The sequence below is a fragment of the Trichosurus vulpecula genome, chromosome 8 (assembly GCF_011100635.1).
Source record: "Trichosurus vulpecula isolate mTriVul1 chromosome 8, mTriVul1.pri, whole genome shotgun sequence".
NCBI lineage: Eukaryota > Metazoa > Chordata > Mammalia > Diprotodontia > Phalangeridae > Trichosurus > Trichosurus vulpecula.
Genome location: NC_050580.1, coordinates 198,513,583 through 198,531,603, shown reverse-complemented (window position 1 = coordinate 198,531,603; position 18,021 = coordinate 198,513,583). Strand labels below are relative to the sequence as shown.

The 18,021-nt window shown below is 44.0% G+C and overlaps 1 protein-coding gene across 4 annotated transcripts in view; it reads left to right on the top strand.

Moving 5' to 3' along the window:
• Positions 1–18,021, top strand: part of FRMD5 (FERM domain containing 5) — a 373,795-nt gene that overhangs the window by 352,094 nt on the left and 3,680 nt on the right. For all 4 annotated transcript variants that reach the window (XM_036735288.1, XM_036735286.1, XM_036735287.1 and 1 more), the window contains 3 exons: positions 3,428–3,502; positions 4,577–4,645; positions 6,335–6,441. In XM_036735288.1, coding sequence (XP_036591183.1) covers positions 3,428–3,502; positions 4,577–4,645; positions 6,335–6,441 — 251 coding nt within the window. The remainder of the gene's footprint in view (positions 1–3,427; positions 3,503–4,576; positions 4,646–6,334; positions 6,442–18,021) is intronic.

Genomic DNA, 18,021 nt, shown 5'->3' with positions numbered 1-18,021 from the left:
AATAGATCCAGGAGAGATAATTTAAAAAATTATTGGACTACCTGAAAGCCATGATCAAAAAAAGAGCCTAGATATCATTTTTCAAGAAATTATCAAGGAGAACTGCCCTGATATTCTAGAGCCAGACAGTAAATTAGAAATTGAAAGAATCCACTTATCGCCTCCTGAAAAAGATCTCAAAAAGAAAACTCCTAGAAAGATTGTCACCAAATTCCAGAGTTCCCAGATCAAGGAAAAAATACTGCAAGCAGCCAGAAAGAAACAACTTGAGTATTGTGAAAACACAATCAGAATAATACAAGATCTAGCAGCTTCTACATGAAGGGATCAAAAGGCTTGGAATATGATATTCCAGAGGTCAATGGAGCTAGGATTAAAACCAAGAATCACCTACCCAGCAAAACTGAGTATCATGCTCCAAGGAAAAATATGGCTTTTCAATAAAATAGAGGACTTTCAAGCTTTCTCAGTGAAAAGACCAGAGCTGAATAGAAAATTTGACTTTCAAACACAAGAATCAAGAGAAGCATGAAAAAGTAAACCAGAGAAATCATAAGGGACTTACTGAAGTGGAACTGTTTTTTTTTACATTCCTACAAAGGTAGAGATCTCACATAAAAGTGGCAAGAAAAAGCAGTTCTGTTGGGAGGGAAGAGGGGGCAGGTGAAGGGGAATGAGTGAATCTTGCTCTCATCGGATTTGACCTGAGGAGGGAATAACATACACACTCAATTGGGTATCTTACCCCACAGGAAAGAAGGAGGAAGGAGATAAAAAAGGGGGGACAATAGAAAGGAGGGCAGATACGGGGAGAAGGTAATCAAAAGCAAACACTTCTGAAAAGGGACAGGGTCAAGGGAGAAAATTGAATAAAGGGGGATAGGATAGGAAGAAGCAAAACACACAACATGAGTATTGTGGAAGGGTTTTGCATAATGATACACATGTGGCCTATGTTGAATTGCTTGCCTTCTTAGGGAGGGTGGATGGGGAGGGAAGAGGGGAGAGAATTTGGAACTCAAAGTTTTAAAAGCAGATGTTCAAAAAAAAACTTTTCACATGCAGCTGGGAAATAAGATACACAGGCAATGGGGCATAGAAATCTATCTTGCCCTATAAGAAAGTAAGGGAAAAGGGGATGGGGGGGGAGTGGGGTGACAGAAGGGAGGGTTGACTGGGGAACAGGGCAATCAGAATATATGCCATCTTGGAGTGGGGCAGAGGGTAGAAATGGGGAGAAAATTTGTAATTCAAACTCTTGTGAAAATTAATGCTGAAAACTAAAAATATTGAATAAATAAATGATGATTTTTAAAAAAAATAAAAAGATAATTACAAAGCAGTTACCTGAGTTGCTTGATCTGTATAATTAGCAAGTAGACATTCCCCATGGATGTTTTCTTTCATCCCAAGGCAACCTGAGTGTGGCTACATGGGAACAACATCGTCCCCCCTCAACTTCCTTCATGGTCTCTCTGTCCATATGAACACCCTCTTTAGGTTGTATACTGCTGCCCTTTGGCACTCATTTGGCTCTTTGGGCATGCCCACTCCACCCATTGGTTACCTTTTTTTTTTTTAGATATGTCACAGCTTTCTAAATCTAGTATAGGCTCTGATGCTAAAACAAGCTGTGTGACTTTGAACAAGTCACTTGACTTTGCCTGAGTTCCTCTTCTCCAAAGTGAGTGTTGGACTAGCTCAGCAATTTCCAACCTTTGGCTTTCAATTTGTTGTTGTTGAGTCATGTCCAACTCTTCATGAGTCCATTTGTGGTTCTCATGGCAGAGATACTGGAGTGGTTTCCCATTTACTTCTCCAGCTCATTTTACAGATAAGGAAACTGAGGCAAACAGGGGTAAGTGACTTGCCCAGAGTCACATAATTAGCAAATGCCCAAGACAGGATTTGAACTCAGGTCTTCCTAACTCTAGGCTAGCATTCTGTGCCACCTAGCTGCCCTGGCTATCAGCACAAAAGGAAATAAATTGCACCTGTGCACAATAAATACAATAATTTAGTTTTTTCATAAAGAAAATATTATTCAGTACATACATATTAAAGTACCATAAGGTTGTTAAATGTTTTATCGAAGCAAAGTCATTAAATTAGAGTCCCTTGATTCATTTCTTAACAAATAAGTCAGTATAGTTTTTGAAAGAGAAACCCACATCTCATGTTCAACTTCTGGTCTGTTTTTTAGTTTGGATTTCATTGAAAACAGGACTGAGGATCCTGATTCACTGCAATAAGTTGTTAGTCTTCACTAACACTACTACTCTGGCAATATTTCAGTAGGATGATTATAGTTTGTTTTTAAACCAAATATTTCCCACACCCTCATGACAGGTCTTCTTGTACCCGCCTCTGGGTACTCTTACCCCATGTTTGGAACTCCCCCTGTACTAGATTCCTTCTGTGTCAGACAATTCTGGATTCTGTCATACCTAATGTTCTCAGTGTTTAAGGTCTCTTGATACTCTGTTCTGTTGATATTTCTGCAGTATATGTGTTAAAGGTCATGGGTAAAGGGAGAGGGAAAGTTTATAGAGCTAGATGAGTCCTTAGAGATAATCTAATCTGGGGCTTCTTAGCCTAGGGTCTATGGATGCCCTTCCCAAAGAAGTACATGGACAGATTTCAAAGGGTCCATGAACTTGGATGGGAAAGGGGGGTTGGAATTACGTCTTTATTTCTGTATAATTGGTTTCATTTGTAATCCTATATATTTTACATTATGCATTTAAAAACTTTTTTCTGAAAAGGGATCCATAGGTTTCACCAGACTACTGAAGAGGTCCATAATGTAAAAAAGGGTTAAGAACTCCTGATCTAATATAACCCCCTAATTTTACAGGTGAGGAAACTGAGACCAAAAAAGGTAAAGCATCTTCCCCAAAGTCACGTAGTAAAGAGTAGAACTGTGTGTCTAACCTAAGTTGTTCTTGGATTCCAAACCAAGTATTTTCTCCACTGCATTGTCACTTTTGGTCCCAGGCTCATGAATACTCATAGAGCGTTCTAGAGACAAATACCAAGTCAGGTACCTGGGACTCAGACCCCTCTCTTCCTACCATGCCCCTCCTCCCTCTCCTTCAGATGTGCTTATAGTTCTTCCTCTCATATCAGGGAGGATGAGGGAAGGGCTTTAAATATGTCCTTGAACTTGGGCACAGCAGAGGTAAGTGAAGTGAACAGGGACCTCTTCTACACACACACACACACACACACACACACACACACACACACACACACACACGGCGCGCGCGCGGCCCTGGAGGTTATGCTCAGAGTAGGGAGGGTACCTCTACCAAATATTTCCAGATTGCATTTTCTTCAAATGGACTTTGAAAAGAGTAGAAAAGATGATGCCTCCTCAGCATAAATTGCAGCAGTTTCCAGAAATCTGGGCTTTGTCTTGCTACAGGTTGGAGAAGTCAAGCCAGGTCCGCACCGTATCCAGCAGCAATTTATTCTTCAAAGGGAGCCGGTTCCGATACAGGTAAATAGTGACAGTAAGTAGCAGTTAATGGACCTCTTTTCAGACCCTTCTCTGGAGAGCAGTCACTTGAGACTTCTACTGAAAAATCTCAATTTTTTCCCTCATTATTCTGTCCCCATGTTTCCAGATGACCCCCTGACTCCTCCTTGAGCCCTCAAACAAGACTTAGGGTCCCAGATAGAAGTGCCCCTTCTCCTTCAGCCTACAATTTTGTGTCTTCTGGGATCAATTCTTAGAATGTCTTCAGTTCTTAGAAGATCAGTTCTTCTGGGATCATTCATTGTTATTTATGCTCTCTGAGCCAGGCCCTATGCTAGGCTCTGGAGATATAAGTACAACAAATAAAACATTCCCTACTTCCAGTGAGCTAACTTCCTAAGGGGGCGGGGCGGGGATTTTGTGGCTGTGAGAGGCAACTTGTTATAGTAGATATGAATACTGGTCTTGAAATCAGGAAGACCTGACTCAAATCTTACCTCCCTAGGTGTATGACCCTGGGCAAGTCATTAAAACTTGTCTGCCTCAGTCTCCTCATCGATAAAGTGGGGCTTAATAATAGCACCTACCTCCCTAGGTTCATGAGATTGTTGTGAGGGTCAAATGGACATTTATGTGAAGTGCTGTATGTTATAGCTGTTATTTTGGGGTTCAGTTTTTTGTGGGTTTTTTGGTAGATTCACACCTTTTCCCCCAAACTTTGCCTTACTTTCCTGCATCGTCTATGCCCACTGGAGAGAAGGTACATTATCCATTGCCGGAACTGGACCATGACATAGCTCCCAAGGGTCGGGAGGGAGGTGCCTCTCCATGGCTAGCTATCAGGGTGTTTTGGACTTCTGTACGCCATCAAGCAAGCCTTTCTCAGTGACTAAGCTGTTGTAGAAGGTGCTGTCACCCCTCACCATGACTCAGTTACTTTGCCCACAACCCTGACAGTGGCAAGGATGAGGGGGATAGGGGAGTGGATTACCTCACACCCATCCTGTTGGGATGGCTATGGTAATCTTTGGACCCAGTCCTTACATGGTTTTTTTTCAGTTCTTGTTGCTGTTTTTATTCTCAAATTGCTTTCAGTGGCCGAGTGGCAAAGGAAGTGATGGAATCTAGCGCCAAGATTAAAAGGGAGCCACCAGAAATACACAGGTAAGAGGTTAGCCCTCCCAGAGCTAACTCCTAAAGGCTAGCATGTTGAAGGGGTGAGCCAGAAGCCAGCAGGGTCCTGGACCCCCTCCTCCCTACCCTTACCCCAACAAAGGCCCCTTGTAGAAGACAATAAAGGAAGTCCAGTAGGATGAGTGGGGAACTCACCCAGACAGACTGCATCCCCCAGAGAGTGGACAAGCGCAGGCTCAATTGTGGAGCTCTTGTGAGTGCTTGAAGAGGCCCAAGAACTCCTGTCTTCCTGGAAGAGGGAAAGCTGTCCATGGTATCCCCACCTAAATGGGGATCTGGATTCAGCCAGTGCTGAAGTCATGGACATTCATGCACTCTATGCTGGGATAAAAATTCCATCCAGAATCCAGAATTAGAAGATTTGCCTCAACTTATCTCTAACTTGTCTCAAGTCGTGGGATAGGATGGACATGAGGGGAGCCAAGAATGGGAGGCCCTGAGCTAGATGTCCCCTGACTGTTGTCCTGGGTGGAAGAAGAGTGTATTCCTTTCAAGGAACTTGTAGAAACCCATAGCCCTTACTGTCAGCCCTCTGAAACAACTGGTTCAGATAACATTTTCCAGGGTTCCCAGAGCCCAGCTCAGCAGTGTGCTTCAAAAAAGACCAGTCAAAGCAAAAAGATTTCTTGTCTCTGTAGTGGGTTCATTTTAAAAGGCTGGATATTGGCTTTCCTAGCTGGAGAGGCAGTGGATCAGGGTGGGAGTACACAGTTGGTCTGAGATACATGGAGGCAGACCCTATAAACCACACTGGGGCATTTGGGGGTGCCCAGGTCTGAGAGTGAAGTGCCCCTGCCTCCCCCTGGTTACAATCTTATGTGTTCTGTAATTATTCTGGAACCAATCAATTATTCAATCAAGTTTTAATTTATATTCTCCATGTGCCAGGCTCTGGGGATACAAGCACAACAAATAAATTCCCTGCTTTCAATGTGTTTACATTCTAATGGAGGAGACAAGTATATGTTAAAATGTATACAGCATAAAGTACACAGAGAGAGAGAGAGAGAGAGAGAGAGAGAGAGAGAGAGAGAGAGAGAGAGAGAGAGAGAAATTAAATATAAGGCAGTTTGGTAGGGGGCACTATCCATTCACTAAAGGCTCCGGAAAAGCCTCAACCAGAAGAAGGTGCCTGAATTGCAGTCGTAAAGGAAGGGAATCTCTACAAGATGGAGATAAGGAGGAAATGTGTTCTAAATGCGAGTACAGCCAGTGCAAAAAGCACAGACACAGGAGAGGGATTGTCATGAGATGTATACAGAGACCACTTTGGCTGGATTGCAAAGATTGGGGATTGACTCGGGGTGGGGGATGCGTCCACTGAAACTGGACAGATAGGTTAAGGCCGGGTTCTGAAAGGCTTTAAATACTAAACAGAGGAGTTTATAGTTTATCCTAGATATAATAAAAATCGGCCAGTGTTGATGCAAAACCCCCCCTTTTGTCTCTGCCCAGAAGAAAGATTGAGCATTAGGGGACTCAGGTCTTTAACTGTGTATTTGTCTAAAACCTGGAACTGAAGAGAAGCAGAGATGCTGTGAAAGAGAATGAGACTTTTGTGGCCAGGCAATCCTAGGAGCTTTCTGATCTTCCTAACCCCCCACCCACAATCCCTCCCTGCCCTCTGGATTTTGGATTAACAGGTTTTTCTATCCTCAGGGCCGGAATGGTTCCCAGCCGGAGCTGCCCTTCCATCACCCATGGACCAAGGTTGAGCAGCGTCCCCAGGACCCGCCGAAGAGCTGTTCACATCTCCATCATGGAAGGTGAGGTTCTCCTTGGGGAGGTGGAGATAAAGGGTCCCTCATTGTTCACGTCGTTGAGACAACATATGGTGGATAGAGCACTGGACTTGGAGTCTGAAAGACCAGAGTATAAATCCCACCTCAGACACTTAGTGGTTGTTTGATTGTGGGCAAATCACTTAACCTGTACCTGGATTTCATCTTTAAAATGAAGGTGGTTGGTCTTGATGGCCTCTAAAATACCTTCCAGATCTAAACCTATGATTCTCTGATCAACTTGTAGGGATTCCTCTTTTGAGATTTGAGTATGGCATTTCTGAGCTTCTAGCTTTTCTGAAAATGGGACAGGTGCCATTAGAAGCAGCTGCAAGTTTCTTTCAGTGGAATGAAACTGGAGTCGTTAAGGATATCCCATGGCTCTGGGAAAAAATGGTTTGAGTATCCAACTGAGAATACCAGTCTACACAAACATACACACACACATACACACACTTTCTATCTTGTGGATCCAAGTGAAATAAACAGGGGAAATGGATAGTGCCTCCTTTCTCTTCCCTTCTTGGAAAAATTGTTCTAAGCCCAGGCCCAAAGTTATGGGGCTTTTCTACATTTGGTTTTGAGATCTGGTTCGGTCAGGGAAACCGAGAGCCACTTTAGGCACACCCCAGTAATGAAGGTATACTATGAGGTACAGGGAAGCAGCTTCCTGTGATACCAAATGGCACCAGTCAGATGCCAACAAGCTCTTGTGAATGCTGACCTTCTATCCCTCTGTCTAGTTAGCGGAGCCAGGCTCAAGGATATCAAACTTGGGGTTGACTGATTAGTCTGATGGTTAGAAGGAAACTTGCAGGTCCCAGGGAGTTCCTGACTTATTTCTCTCATTAAAGAAACTTCACTCGTTTTGCCCTGTTTTGACCAAATCTCCACAGCCCTAATAACACAGCCATTGAGGCAGAAAACAAGATAAATAGAAATCGTTTGGGGTCTGTATTATTCAAATAATTGCCTTAACTTCTGGCTTCTTAGCTGATTCACTTGAGTTGTAGAGATCTAGCTTTTTGCTACTTGAATCCCTCATCATTAGTCCTAGAAATCCAGCCTATTTTAGTCATCCCTGTACTTGCTCTTTTGTCCTTCCCCTCCCTTCAGAAGAGAGAGAGAGAGAGAGAGAGAGAGAGAGAGAGAGAGTGTGTGTGTCTATAGGTCTCCATTGAACTGGCTGTTCAGATGACTAAGGCCAAAACCTCCATAGTCTCCTGGTGGTTAACACAATTTAGGGGGAAGCTCTGACTGTTACTCCTTGGCTACTGCTGCTAACCCAGCTCCTCCTGCATGCTGAGGACAGGTGTAAAGTTTGGTACATTCTCCCTGAATGGCAGTGGGGTTTTTTATAGGCTATTGGAAGGTCTCAAAGAGCAAGAACAAAAATAGCTAGCTAGCACGGCTTCAGCCTTGTCTCCCTCTGTGATCACAGAGAACTGTGTGCCCTATTTCTGGGAATTCCTAAAAATGGTGGCCTTCTCAGAGAAGAGAGAACTACCAGCGAGAAAAAGACACCTTCTCCACTCTTTGTGGAAGTTGTATGATGGGTGCCACTATTCAATTAACAAGTTAACAAGGATTCATTAAGCAATTACTCTATGCCAGACATTGGCCCGAAGTAGCTTACAATCTAATAAGGGAAGAAGACTCATAAAAGGATGCTCAAAAGCGGGGGTGGGAGAGTAGAAGAGGAGGGACATGGTAAAGTCATGAGTGGAGCCCAGAGAGGACTACTGCTCTCTGTTTCAAGTATTTGTCATGCCATTAAGACTCTCCTCCAGTCCTCCACTTTGTGGTATGGAAGTGTCCTTGGGTTCTCAGAGGAGAGGAACAAAGACATGGCTGGCCCAAGTGCCTTCCTTGAAATGGAGGTTCTGGGAGGAACCCAGCCAAACAGAGGAAGGGGCCACAGGATGAAGGAGCTGCAGAACTTCCAGGGTAGAAGGGCTTCTGTGATGTGGTAGAGAAAGTCATGAGTGAAAACCAGAGAGGACTCCTGTCTATTTCAAGTATTTGTCATGACAATTTGACCCTCCTCTTTGTGGCACAGAAGTGGCCTTGGGTTCTCAGTGGAGGTGGAACAGTCAACTGTTAATCAAGCTAGTAGGCAGGTGTGGGCCTTGTACCGAGCCGTGAGTTATAACTGTGGTCTGAGTCCCAGCTTATCTGAGAGACTGAGAGTAACGTGACTAGTTACTTAGACACGGCATCTCTCAAGAGATCACCTGCTAGGAAAACATTGGATGCAGTAACAGCAACATTGGGCAATGATCAGCTTTGATAGAATTAGCTCTTCTCAGCAATAAATACAATCATTCAAGACAAATCCAAAAGACTCGTGAGGGAAAATGTTACCCACATCCTGAGAAAGAACTATGACGACTGAATGCAGATCAAAACATACTGTTTTCACTTCGGGGATTTGTTTTTTGGAGGAGTTTTCCCTTTTGTTCTGTTTCTTCTTTCACAACATAACTAATGTGGAAATTTGCAGAGGGGGGTTGAGAGACAAGAAAGGAGAGAAAAATTTGGAACTTAAAATCTTATAAAAAATGAATGTTAAAACTATCATGCTTATTGGAAAAATTGGAAAAAATAAAATACTATTTATGAGACACAGAGAGAGAGATCCCTTTTGAAATTATAGATTATTTCAAATACTGAAATATAAAGTATGACATTAAAAATTCAAAGATAGGACTTTGGATTGGCATTTCCTTTGGTCCAGATTATTCAACAACTTGTGAATAGCTGGAGGTGAACAGGACTGAGCTCCGTCCCCTGAAAAGTGGAATGAGAAGCTATGCAGTATCAGACTACTTCAGACTTCTTCATTATGACTACTTCATAGCTTCATGACTATGGACAAATTATTCCTTTGACAATGGTTTCTCATGTTTCAAATGGGAATCATAATAGCTGTGGGTACTGTGGAAGAAAAATACTTTACTCTGCGTTTTGGGGCACAAGCCTATTAGAGGTAATTTTATTGATTAGATTATCCTAATTATAAGCATATCTGCTTAAATAGAGAAAATCCAAAGGGACAGAAATCCATCCAACCTCTCTCTAAGTCATTTTCAGTCACGATTTATAGTACAACTGGGTCTTGATTAGTGGTGAATGTTGCCCCCCACTTCCACCCACCCCCACCAAAGCTGTCACATGTATTTAAAGTCATATTATTAAAAATTATAAATGCAGAAATATGTAGTATAAATTCAAATTCTACAACCACTTCAGGGGATCCATTATTCCCACTAATCAGGACCTAGCTGTATTTACCCCTAAAAAGGGCAAAGTCCCACAATAAGTTAAAATATAGTTACAAAGTTCACGTGAACGTTTAGGTAACAGTTTCGATTCATCAGACATCAAACATACATCCTACAGAGCAATCATTTTCCTAAATCCAGTTAAGGATAATGATAGGTTAACCTTAGTTATATTCAGGTGTCCCTACTCTAAATTGCTACCCATGCCCATCCATTTCCTAGAACCTTAGTGTTTTTTCTTAAATTTATACCCAGTTTTCTCTTAGAAAGTAGTGAGGTATTTGGTAGGTATAGGCCCTGGAGTCAAGAGGACCTGAGTTCAAATCCAGACTCAGACATTTCCTAACTGTGTGACCCTGGACAAGTCACTTAACCCCAATTGCCTCTAAAAAAAAGGTAAAGACGACATAAAGATTTCAGTACATAGATTGTTTCAGAATTGGTAGTTGAAGAGATTTCTTCATCCAGATTAGACCAAAAGCTTCAGATGAAAGGGCTGTCCTAAGAGAGGAACCGCAATATCCTTCCATAGTACTATCTCACAGGGTTGCTATCAGGCCCGGATGGGATGTTTTCAGGATGCTGGCAAGGTTTAAAACACTGTAATATCAGTAATTATCATTGGCCTTACCCAAGATGGGCATGTGATCCAAATTCTTAAAAATGGAAGCCCGGAATTGCTGGAGGCCTGAGCTTGGTTGTGAGTACACAGAGGATCTGAGCTTTAAAGCTGACAATGAAAGGGAGCTGGTTCAGAGTCCTGGCAAGTGACTGAGGGGTAGAAAGGACAGGCAAAATCTGAGCAGAGATGTGCTTTCTTTACTCTAGGAAATGAATGGAGTGGAAAAGATTTTGGCTTTTAAGTGCTGAGTACAGCAAAAAGCAAAAGTAAGCCTATGGAAAGAGGGACAGGTTTATTTCCAGTCCTTTGGAAACAGAATCACTCCAGGATAGAGAGACTTCACCTCTGGAATTCTGCTCAAGGGACACAATTGCTTTTCCTTATTGTGGGGAGCTGAATAGGGAGGATATGTGACAACCACAAAGAAAAGACCATCGTGGGCTCAAGAACCAAAGGTCAGGTACTAACCAGCTAAACCCCCAGAGAGCTCATGGATATTGGAAAACTGGGCTCTATGCTTTGTCTGGAATTCCCAGCAGTTCAGAAGCTTATCTCAAGTTTAAGAAGAGGGAGAAAGGGGGCAGCTAGGTGGCCCAGTGAGTAGAGCACCAGCCCTCAAGTCAGGAGGACCTGAGTTCAAATCCAGCCTCAGACACTTGATACACTTACTAGCTGTGTGACCTTAGGCAAGTCACTTAATCCCAATTGCCCTACCTTCCCCCTCAAAAAAAAAAAAAGAGAAAGAAAGGAAGGATGGACCTACAAATTCTGTTTGGCTGGTAATTACCTGAAAGGGAATTTCACCCACCTGCAACCAGCAAGGCCATCTCAGCCTGGCCAACCTGGGGTGACCCCTTCTTCCAGTGCATCAAGGTTGCCAAGGACTCCAAAAACTGCATCAGGAATGTGGATGAGGCATCCATTTTCTCTGGGTTTAGGGTCACTCTTGTAACCTTCATGAAGCCTTTGACCTTATCCTACCCAGCTTAGCTGCTCCATGACCTTCCCAGGACAAATGGTAACAGCTCGGGTAGGGTGGCTAATAATATGTTTGATTCCCCCAAGATGACCCTGGGTTCAGTTGGAAATTTGTAGCAAAAGGGAAGTAGTTTTTCAAGCAGGTGATAACATCAGTTTAAGTGAAAAGGAACCTAACAGAAAATCCTCAGGGAAAAACCCATCACACTCCAGGCTGCAGCTATCAGAAATACTCCTCAAAGAGGCTGGATAGTAATCCAGCCGACAGAGCAGGGGCACGCATGTGCCCAGGGAACTCATCTGCATGGGCTGAGCTCTTGGTCTGAGCCAATCCAAGCACCAGCCTGGAATCTGTTCTGGTTTGCGACGAATGGATCTCATGACATTTATCTAGAATACTGATGAAGCAAGCCACCAACAAAACAACTCAGATCCTGTGCCTGCCATTGGAGTTGAAGCCCCTTGGCAGCCACAAAGGCAAGATCCCTTTTGCAAATGCCTCTGCTTGAGCCTGAATACTCGCCTCTGTGAGCTCTCCCCTTCGCCACAGCTCTGCCCCGCCTGATTGGAGGCTCTTTGTGGAAGCCAGTGATGTGGGCCGTGCCGTGGAGCAGGGCTCATTGAGAACTCTGCTCCTGGCTGGCTTCCTCTCCGTTCTTTGTACATGGATTGATTCTCCAAGAGGAGCACTACATGCCTGAAGTGGCGATCGTCCGTCTCCCAAGGATCAACATGGTAAAGAGCCTGATAAAGATTCAGACCAAAATTCCAGTTCAGCTCCGGATGACTAACCATTGTCAGCGGTCCATGAGTGTGCGTATCCTGAGAGTGGGACCCAGGCTACAGGGGAGGCTTCTGGGTGTGGTGCCTCGGAGCGTTGTGAGGGCCACTGCTGGCCAAGGGGATCATCCGGAATGCCTCCAAGGTAATAACAGATTTTTTGTTCTGTCCCCTGGCAGCACCTTAGATCTTAACTAGGATGGGCCAATCCAAATGCCTCTTTTTCTTTCTTCCCCTCCTCCCCCAACCCCTTTCCCACCTTAGGCACCATCTCAGAATACTGGATTAAACAATGACCTTGAGGCCTTTTCTGAGATGGTAAAAGCCAAACCCTCAGTCCAATGCTCACCTTAGGTAGACGACGATGACATTATCTCTGGGGTTTCCTGGCAAAATCAAGAGCCAGTCCACCATGTAACTTGGACTTGGTGCCTCAGACCTCCATTCTTACTCAGATGTTCCCTCCCTGTTCCCTCCCCCAGGGTTCTCACAGCCCATCCCTGGACCAAGCTGAGCCTTTTCAGAAGTGGCTGCTAATCAGCTGCCTAGTTATGTTGTGGAAACATGAAGGGCTCTGTATTGTCCTTGTAAGGATACGGGCACATTGCCCTGGAATGCTCCAGGGTGTCAGGCAGTGCTGCCAGGTACCTTCTGTACTAGTCAAGGGTGTGGTGAGATTAGAAAAGGGAAGGAAATGAAGGGATGGAATGAGAAATGGAGGAGCGTTGACAACATGCAGCCATCAGGTCATTAGGGCCACTCACCATGAATCCATCACTGCCCCCGCCCCCTACCTCCCTGCTTGCCAAGTTGCATGAGCAGATCAAGACAAGGGACCTGTACTGAACAAAATGGATATGCCATGTCAGGAAGATCATAGGCTGACTAGTGATCCTGGATGGGGCTTGTCTCCGTCACACCGTTTCAGGACAATTTCTCAGGCAGTTCCCTGAAGATAGTAGGCTACTAGCCTAGAGGTTGCTTCATGGCTCTGCTGCCCCCCACTAAATTTAGAGTCATGTAGCACACTCAGCTCAGTCCCCGAGTAGTGCCGTGAAGCAGAAAAAAATATCTGGCTGAATGTTGAGAGTTTTAGTCCTAGCTCTGCCATAAGCTACTTGTCTGGCCTTGAACAATGGCCACTAATTCTGTTTTCTTCATCTGTAAAACGGTGAGGTGTATCACCTACCCTGGAAGTAGCTGGGTGGTACAGTGGATAGAGCGCTGGGCCTGGAGTCAGGAAGACCTGAGGTCAAATCCAGCTCAGACACTAGGTGTGTGACCCTGGGCAAGTCACTTAACATCTTTTTGCCTTAATCCACTGGAGAAGGAAAGGGCAAACCACTCCAATATCTTTGCCCAGAAGACCCCCATGGACAGTATGGGTTACAGGGTCATGAAGAGTTGGACACAACTGAGTGACGATAATAAGACCTCCTACTCTGCCTTTCTCACCGAGCTGTGAAGAGGAAAGAGGGGAAAGATGTGAAAGTGCTTTAAAAGGCATTAAACATCATGTAAATGGGAAACACACGAGCTAAGAGCCACCATAGAGCTTAAGATGATTAAACTCTGTCACTTGTGCCAAAGGTAGGTAGCATGTAAGAAATAGAGCAGGGTGATAAAGTGATTGCAGCAGCCCAAGACTGACATCCAGTGAGAAGAGAGACAAGAGCATCAGTGCCCTAACAGCCTCCATTTCCTGTTGACCATCCGTTTTCCTCTTGTCCCTTCCTCTCTTCACCCCAGAACCTGAGCAACCAAGAGCTTTCAGGAGCGATCTTCTAGGACTCAGCTAAGCTATTCACACAAGTTCCTCATGCGGCTGTACACAGCCACTCCTCAATCCAACAGATGAATAAAAAGGAAGGAAAAAAGACCTATGGACCAATACAACTGAAGAGTAACTACCGCTCTTGGAGAATGATCTGGGTCTAGCCACAAGGGTTTAGATCCATTCTACGTTGGGCTTTGGTGGAGTGGAGGTCTCTCTAGCCTAGCTTTTTTACGAGGCTTCTGATTCTGTCCTTGAGCTTCCTAGAGGGAGTCTTTGCCCGCACCCTTCCCTGCTAGCCGGGACAACAACCCGAGGATTCAAGACTGAGCAGCCGTCGCTGGTAAAATGAGGGTACGATCTGGGTCACTTCCCTTCTCCACCATAGCTAGCTGCTGGATCTGGGTCTAGGGCATCACCTGATAGGTCAGACTGTTTATCACCGATCGTCCCGCCGGAGCTCAGCCTAGAATGCATCCAAACCTTTGTCTAGACCTAGAGTGGTCTCCTAGAGTGGCATTTACTTTTCAGTTTTATCGGTCTACGTGACTTTTTCCTTCTGCACCAACTATATGCCGGGCACTGTGCTTAAGTATTGGGGGGACAAAGAAAGGCAAAAACAGTCACGGGGTTCAAGGAGCTCGCAGTCTAATGGTGGAGACAACGTGCAAACGATAACGTACAAAGAAGCCGTGTACAGATTAAATTTGAAAGCATCAAAGAGGGAAGGCGCTGGAATTGAGAGGGATCGGGAAAGTCTTCCTGTAAAACATGGGATTTTAGTTGGTACTTGAAGGAAATCAGAGGTGAGGAGGAGGGAGAGAATTCAAAGGTATGGGGGATGGGCAGTGAAAATGCCTAGAATCAGAAAATGAGAGCCTGATGCAGGGAACCACCAGGAGGCCTATGTCACTAGGTCATAGAGTGGAACAAGTATAAGAAGGCTGGAAAGGTACAAGGGGGCAAGGTCATGGAGGGCTTTTAATGCCAAACAGAGAATTTTATATTTGATCCTGGAAACAATAGGAAGCCGCTGGTTCACTGGAATTCACCGATGGCCAGATGGCAGATGAACTGGAGTGGGCAGAGACTCGAGGCAGGCAAGCCCACTAGCAGGCCGTTACAATAGTCTAGGCATATGGGGATAAAGGCCTGTGCCAAGATGGTGGCAATATCAGAGGAATGTTACAAAAGTAAAATCTACAGGACTTGGCAACAAATTGAGTTTGCTGGTACCCTCAATAGTAACAGGGAAGTTGGAAGAGAGGAAAGTTTTGGGGGAAAGATAATAAATCCAGTTTTGCACATGTTGAGTTTAAGACCTCTACAGGACATCTACTTTGAGATGTCCAGTAAGTAGCGGGAGATGCAAAACTGGAGGTCAGCAGAAGTTGGGCTGGATAAGATTTGGGAATCATAAGAAGACGATCATTGATTGCATGGGGGCTGATAAAATCACCAAGTGATACAGTATAGAGGGAGAAGAGGGCCTAGCATAAAGGGGAACACCCATGGTTAGTGGGCTACCTCAATGAAGATTCAGCAAGGGAAAATGAGAAGCCAAGAGTAGTTTCACAGAAACCCAGAGAACAGAGTATCAAGAAGGATGAGGACTGAGAAAAAGCCATTATATGTGTCAATTAGGAGATCTTTGGTAACTCTGAAGAGTGCCATTTTAGAAGCCAGGCTGTAGAATTAGGGGGAAAAATGAGAAGAAACGAAGTGGAGGCACAGGAACAATATGGATGGAGCAAAGATCATCTTATCTTTACATGTCCATAACAGTGCTCAGTACTGTTTAATTCAAGGGATTGGGGAAGAGCAGCAGATCATGTCCCATTTCCCGGCAAAGGAAATGGATGAGGTGGGCTCAGGGTCTAGGAGTTCAGCTGAGGATGTATCTCTCTTAGGAAATGGGGGAAAAAAGTCTGCTTCCACTATGTCTCTCTGAATGTCCCCACTATCTAACCCCGCCTCTGCCTTTCCAGTTTTCTTACACTTTACTCACCAACAAGTACTCTTTGATCCAACGACACTGGCTTCCTGACTGTTCTATGAATAAGACGTTCCATCTCATGGCTGTTTTCTCTGGCTGTCCTTCATGCCTGGAACACTCACCCTGCTCCACTCAGGCTTTCCTTAAGTCCCAACTAAAATATCCCTTCCTACAGGAAGCCTTTCTCAACCCCTCCTTATCATAGTGCCTTCCCTCTACTAATTATTTCATATTTATCCCATACATAGCTTGCTGTGTATATATTTTTGCACATTGTCTCTCCAATTGAATTAAGCTCCTTAAGGACAGTGACAGTTTTTTGCTTCTTTTTATATCCCTAGCACATAGCACAGTGACTGGCATATAGCAGGCACTCAATGTTTATTTTTGATTGATTGAACAAAAGAGCAGATGTAGGAGCTATTCCAGAATACTTAATATTTGCATCTGTCCTTGGATTTGTCCAATAGGAGCTTTGAAACCTAATGATTCCCTGCTAATAGCCTGAGTACTAGCCAAGGCTCCCCTGATGGAATGTCATGACTCATGAACAGGTCATATACTCTTGTGCCATAAGGAATGAGGTGAGAGGCATATACAAAACTTGCACCTTTAAAAGGGCTCAAAGCAATACAACTCTGTTACATCGGGGAGTGGTAAACTGATTTGTTTGGCCTGGCAACCACTCTATCAGTTTCCTTATCTGTAAAAGGGGGGACTCAGCAGTAGGGGTCCATGAGTGTCCGCTATTCCCATTAACAAGGTATTGATAAGAAATTGTGCTTCAGATTGCTAAGGAAACTGTTTTGTTGCTACTGTCTTGAGTATGCCATTTCAGCCAGTGCCTTTCCTTTGAGCTGAGTGTGTCCTTTGGCTGGCTCAAAACAAGCAAACCACATTGATGGGGGCTCATAAGCTATAGTTTTAAGACTATATGCCCACAAAACCTTAAACCTAGAATGGCTGTCTTAACAAGAGACCCAGCCTGCAAATTTAACTTAGGATGTTAGCCCAGAATGGGATACTATACTGTAGGTAGGGTATGGTTTTGCAGGAATGTTGTGGAAGAAAGTACACACTAAAGCTTTAAGCATTAGAGGAACATGAGCTATCATTATTACATTTATTAGTGACTACCCTTTGACCCAGAAATACCACTTCTAGGGTTGTATCCCAAAGAAATTACACAAGCGGGAAAAGGACCCATATGTACAAAAATATTTAGAGTGCCTCTTTTTGTGGTAGCCAAGAATTGGAAATCAAAGGGATGCCCATCAATTGGGGAATGGCTGAACAAGCTGTGGTATATGAAGGTAATGGAATACTATTGTGCCATAAGAAATGGGGATGATACGGACTTCATAACAACCTGAAAAAACCTACACGACATAATGCTGAGTGAGTGGAGCAGAGCCAGGAGAACATTATACACAACCACAGATATATGGATTCTGTGAGGACCAACCCTGACAGACTTCACTCTTCTCAGCAACACAAGGTGCAAAGGCAACTCCAAAGGACTCACAATGGAGAATGCTATCTACATCCAGAGAAAGAACTATGAAGTTTGAATGCAGATTGAGGCACACTTCATGCTAGCCTTTTTCTCTTCTCCTTTGTTTTTGTTTTTGGGTTTTTTTTTTTTTTGGTTCTGTTCTTCTTTCTCACGATTCATGCCATTGGTCATAATTCTTCTCCGCAACTTGACTAGTGTATAAATTAATTCAACACGAAGTTATACATGGTAGTTATATGAGATTCCATGCCGTCTTGGGGAGGGAGGCGGGAAGGAGGAGAGAAAATCTGGAACTCAAAATTATGTAGAACCGTGTGTGGTAAACTAAAAATAAAAATAAAAAAAAAAAAACCCATTTATTAGTGACAAGGTGTGTTTTTAGATCTACACTCAGAAAGTTGCAGTAGGTGTTTTGTGGAGGTCAGTTCTTCTGTATGTAATACTTTCTTTCCCAGTCTTATTCCCCAAAGCCACAGCCTAGGGTACGGATACCTTCTTGCCTTAAGCTCCCTAGATTAAATTCCCAGTGCTCAAAGGAAAGTGACAAGGCAATTCAAGTAATCCTTGGTGGCCAAGATATCCTGCATTTGGCACTGGAACAGAAACTCTTAGTGT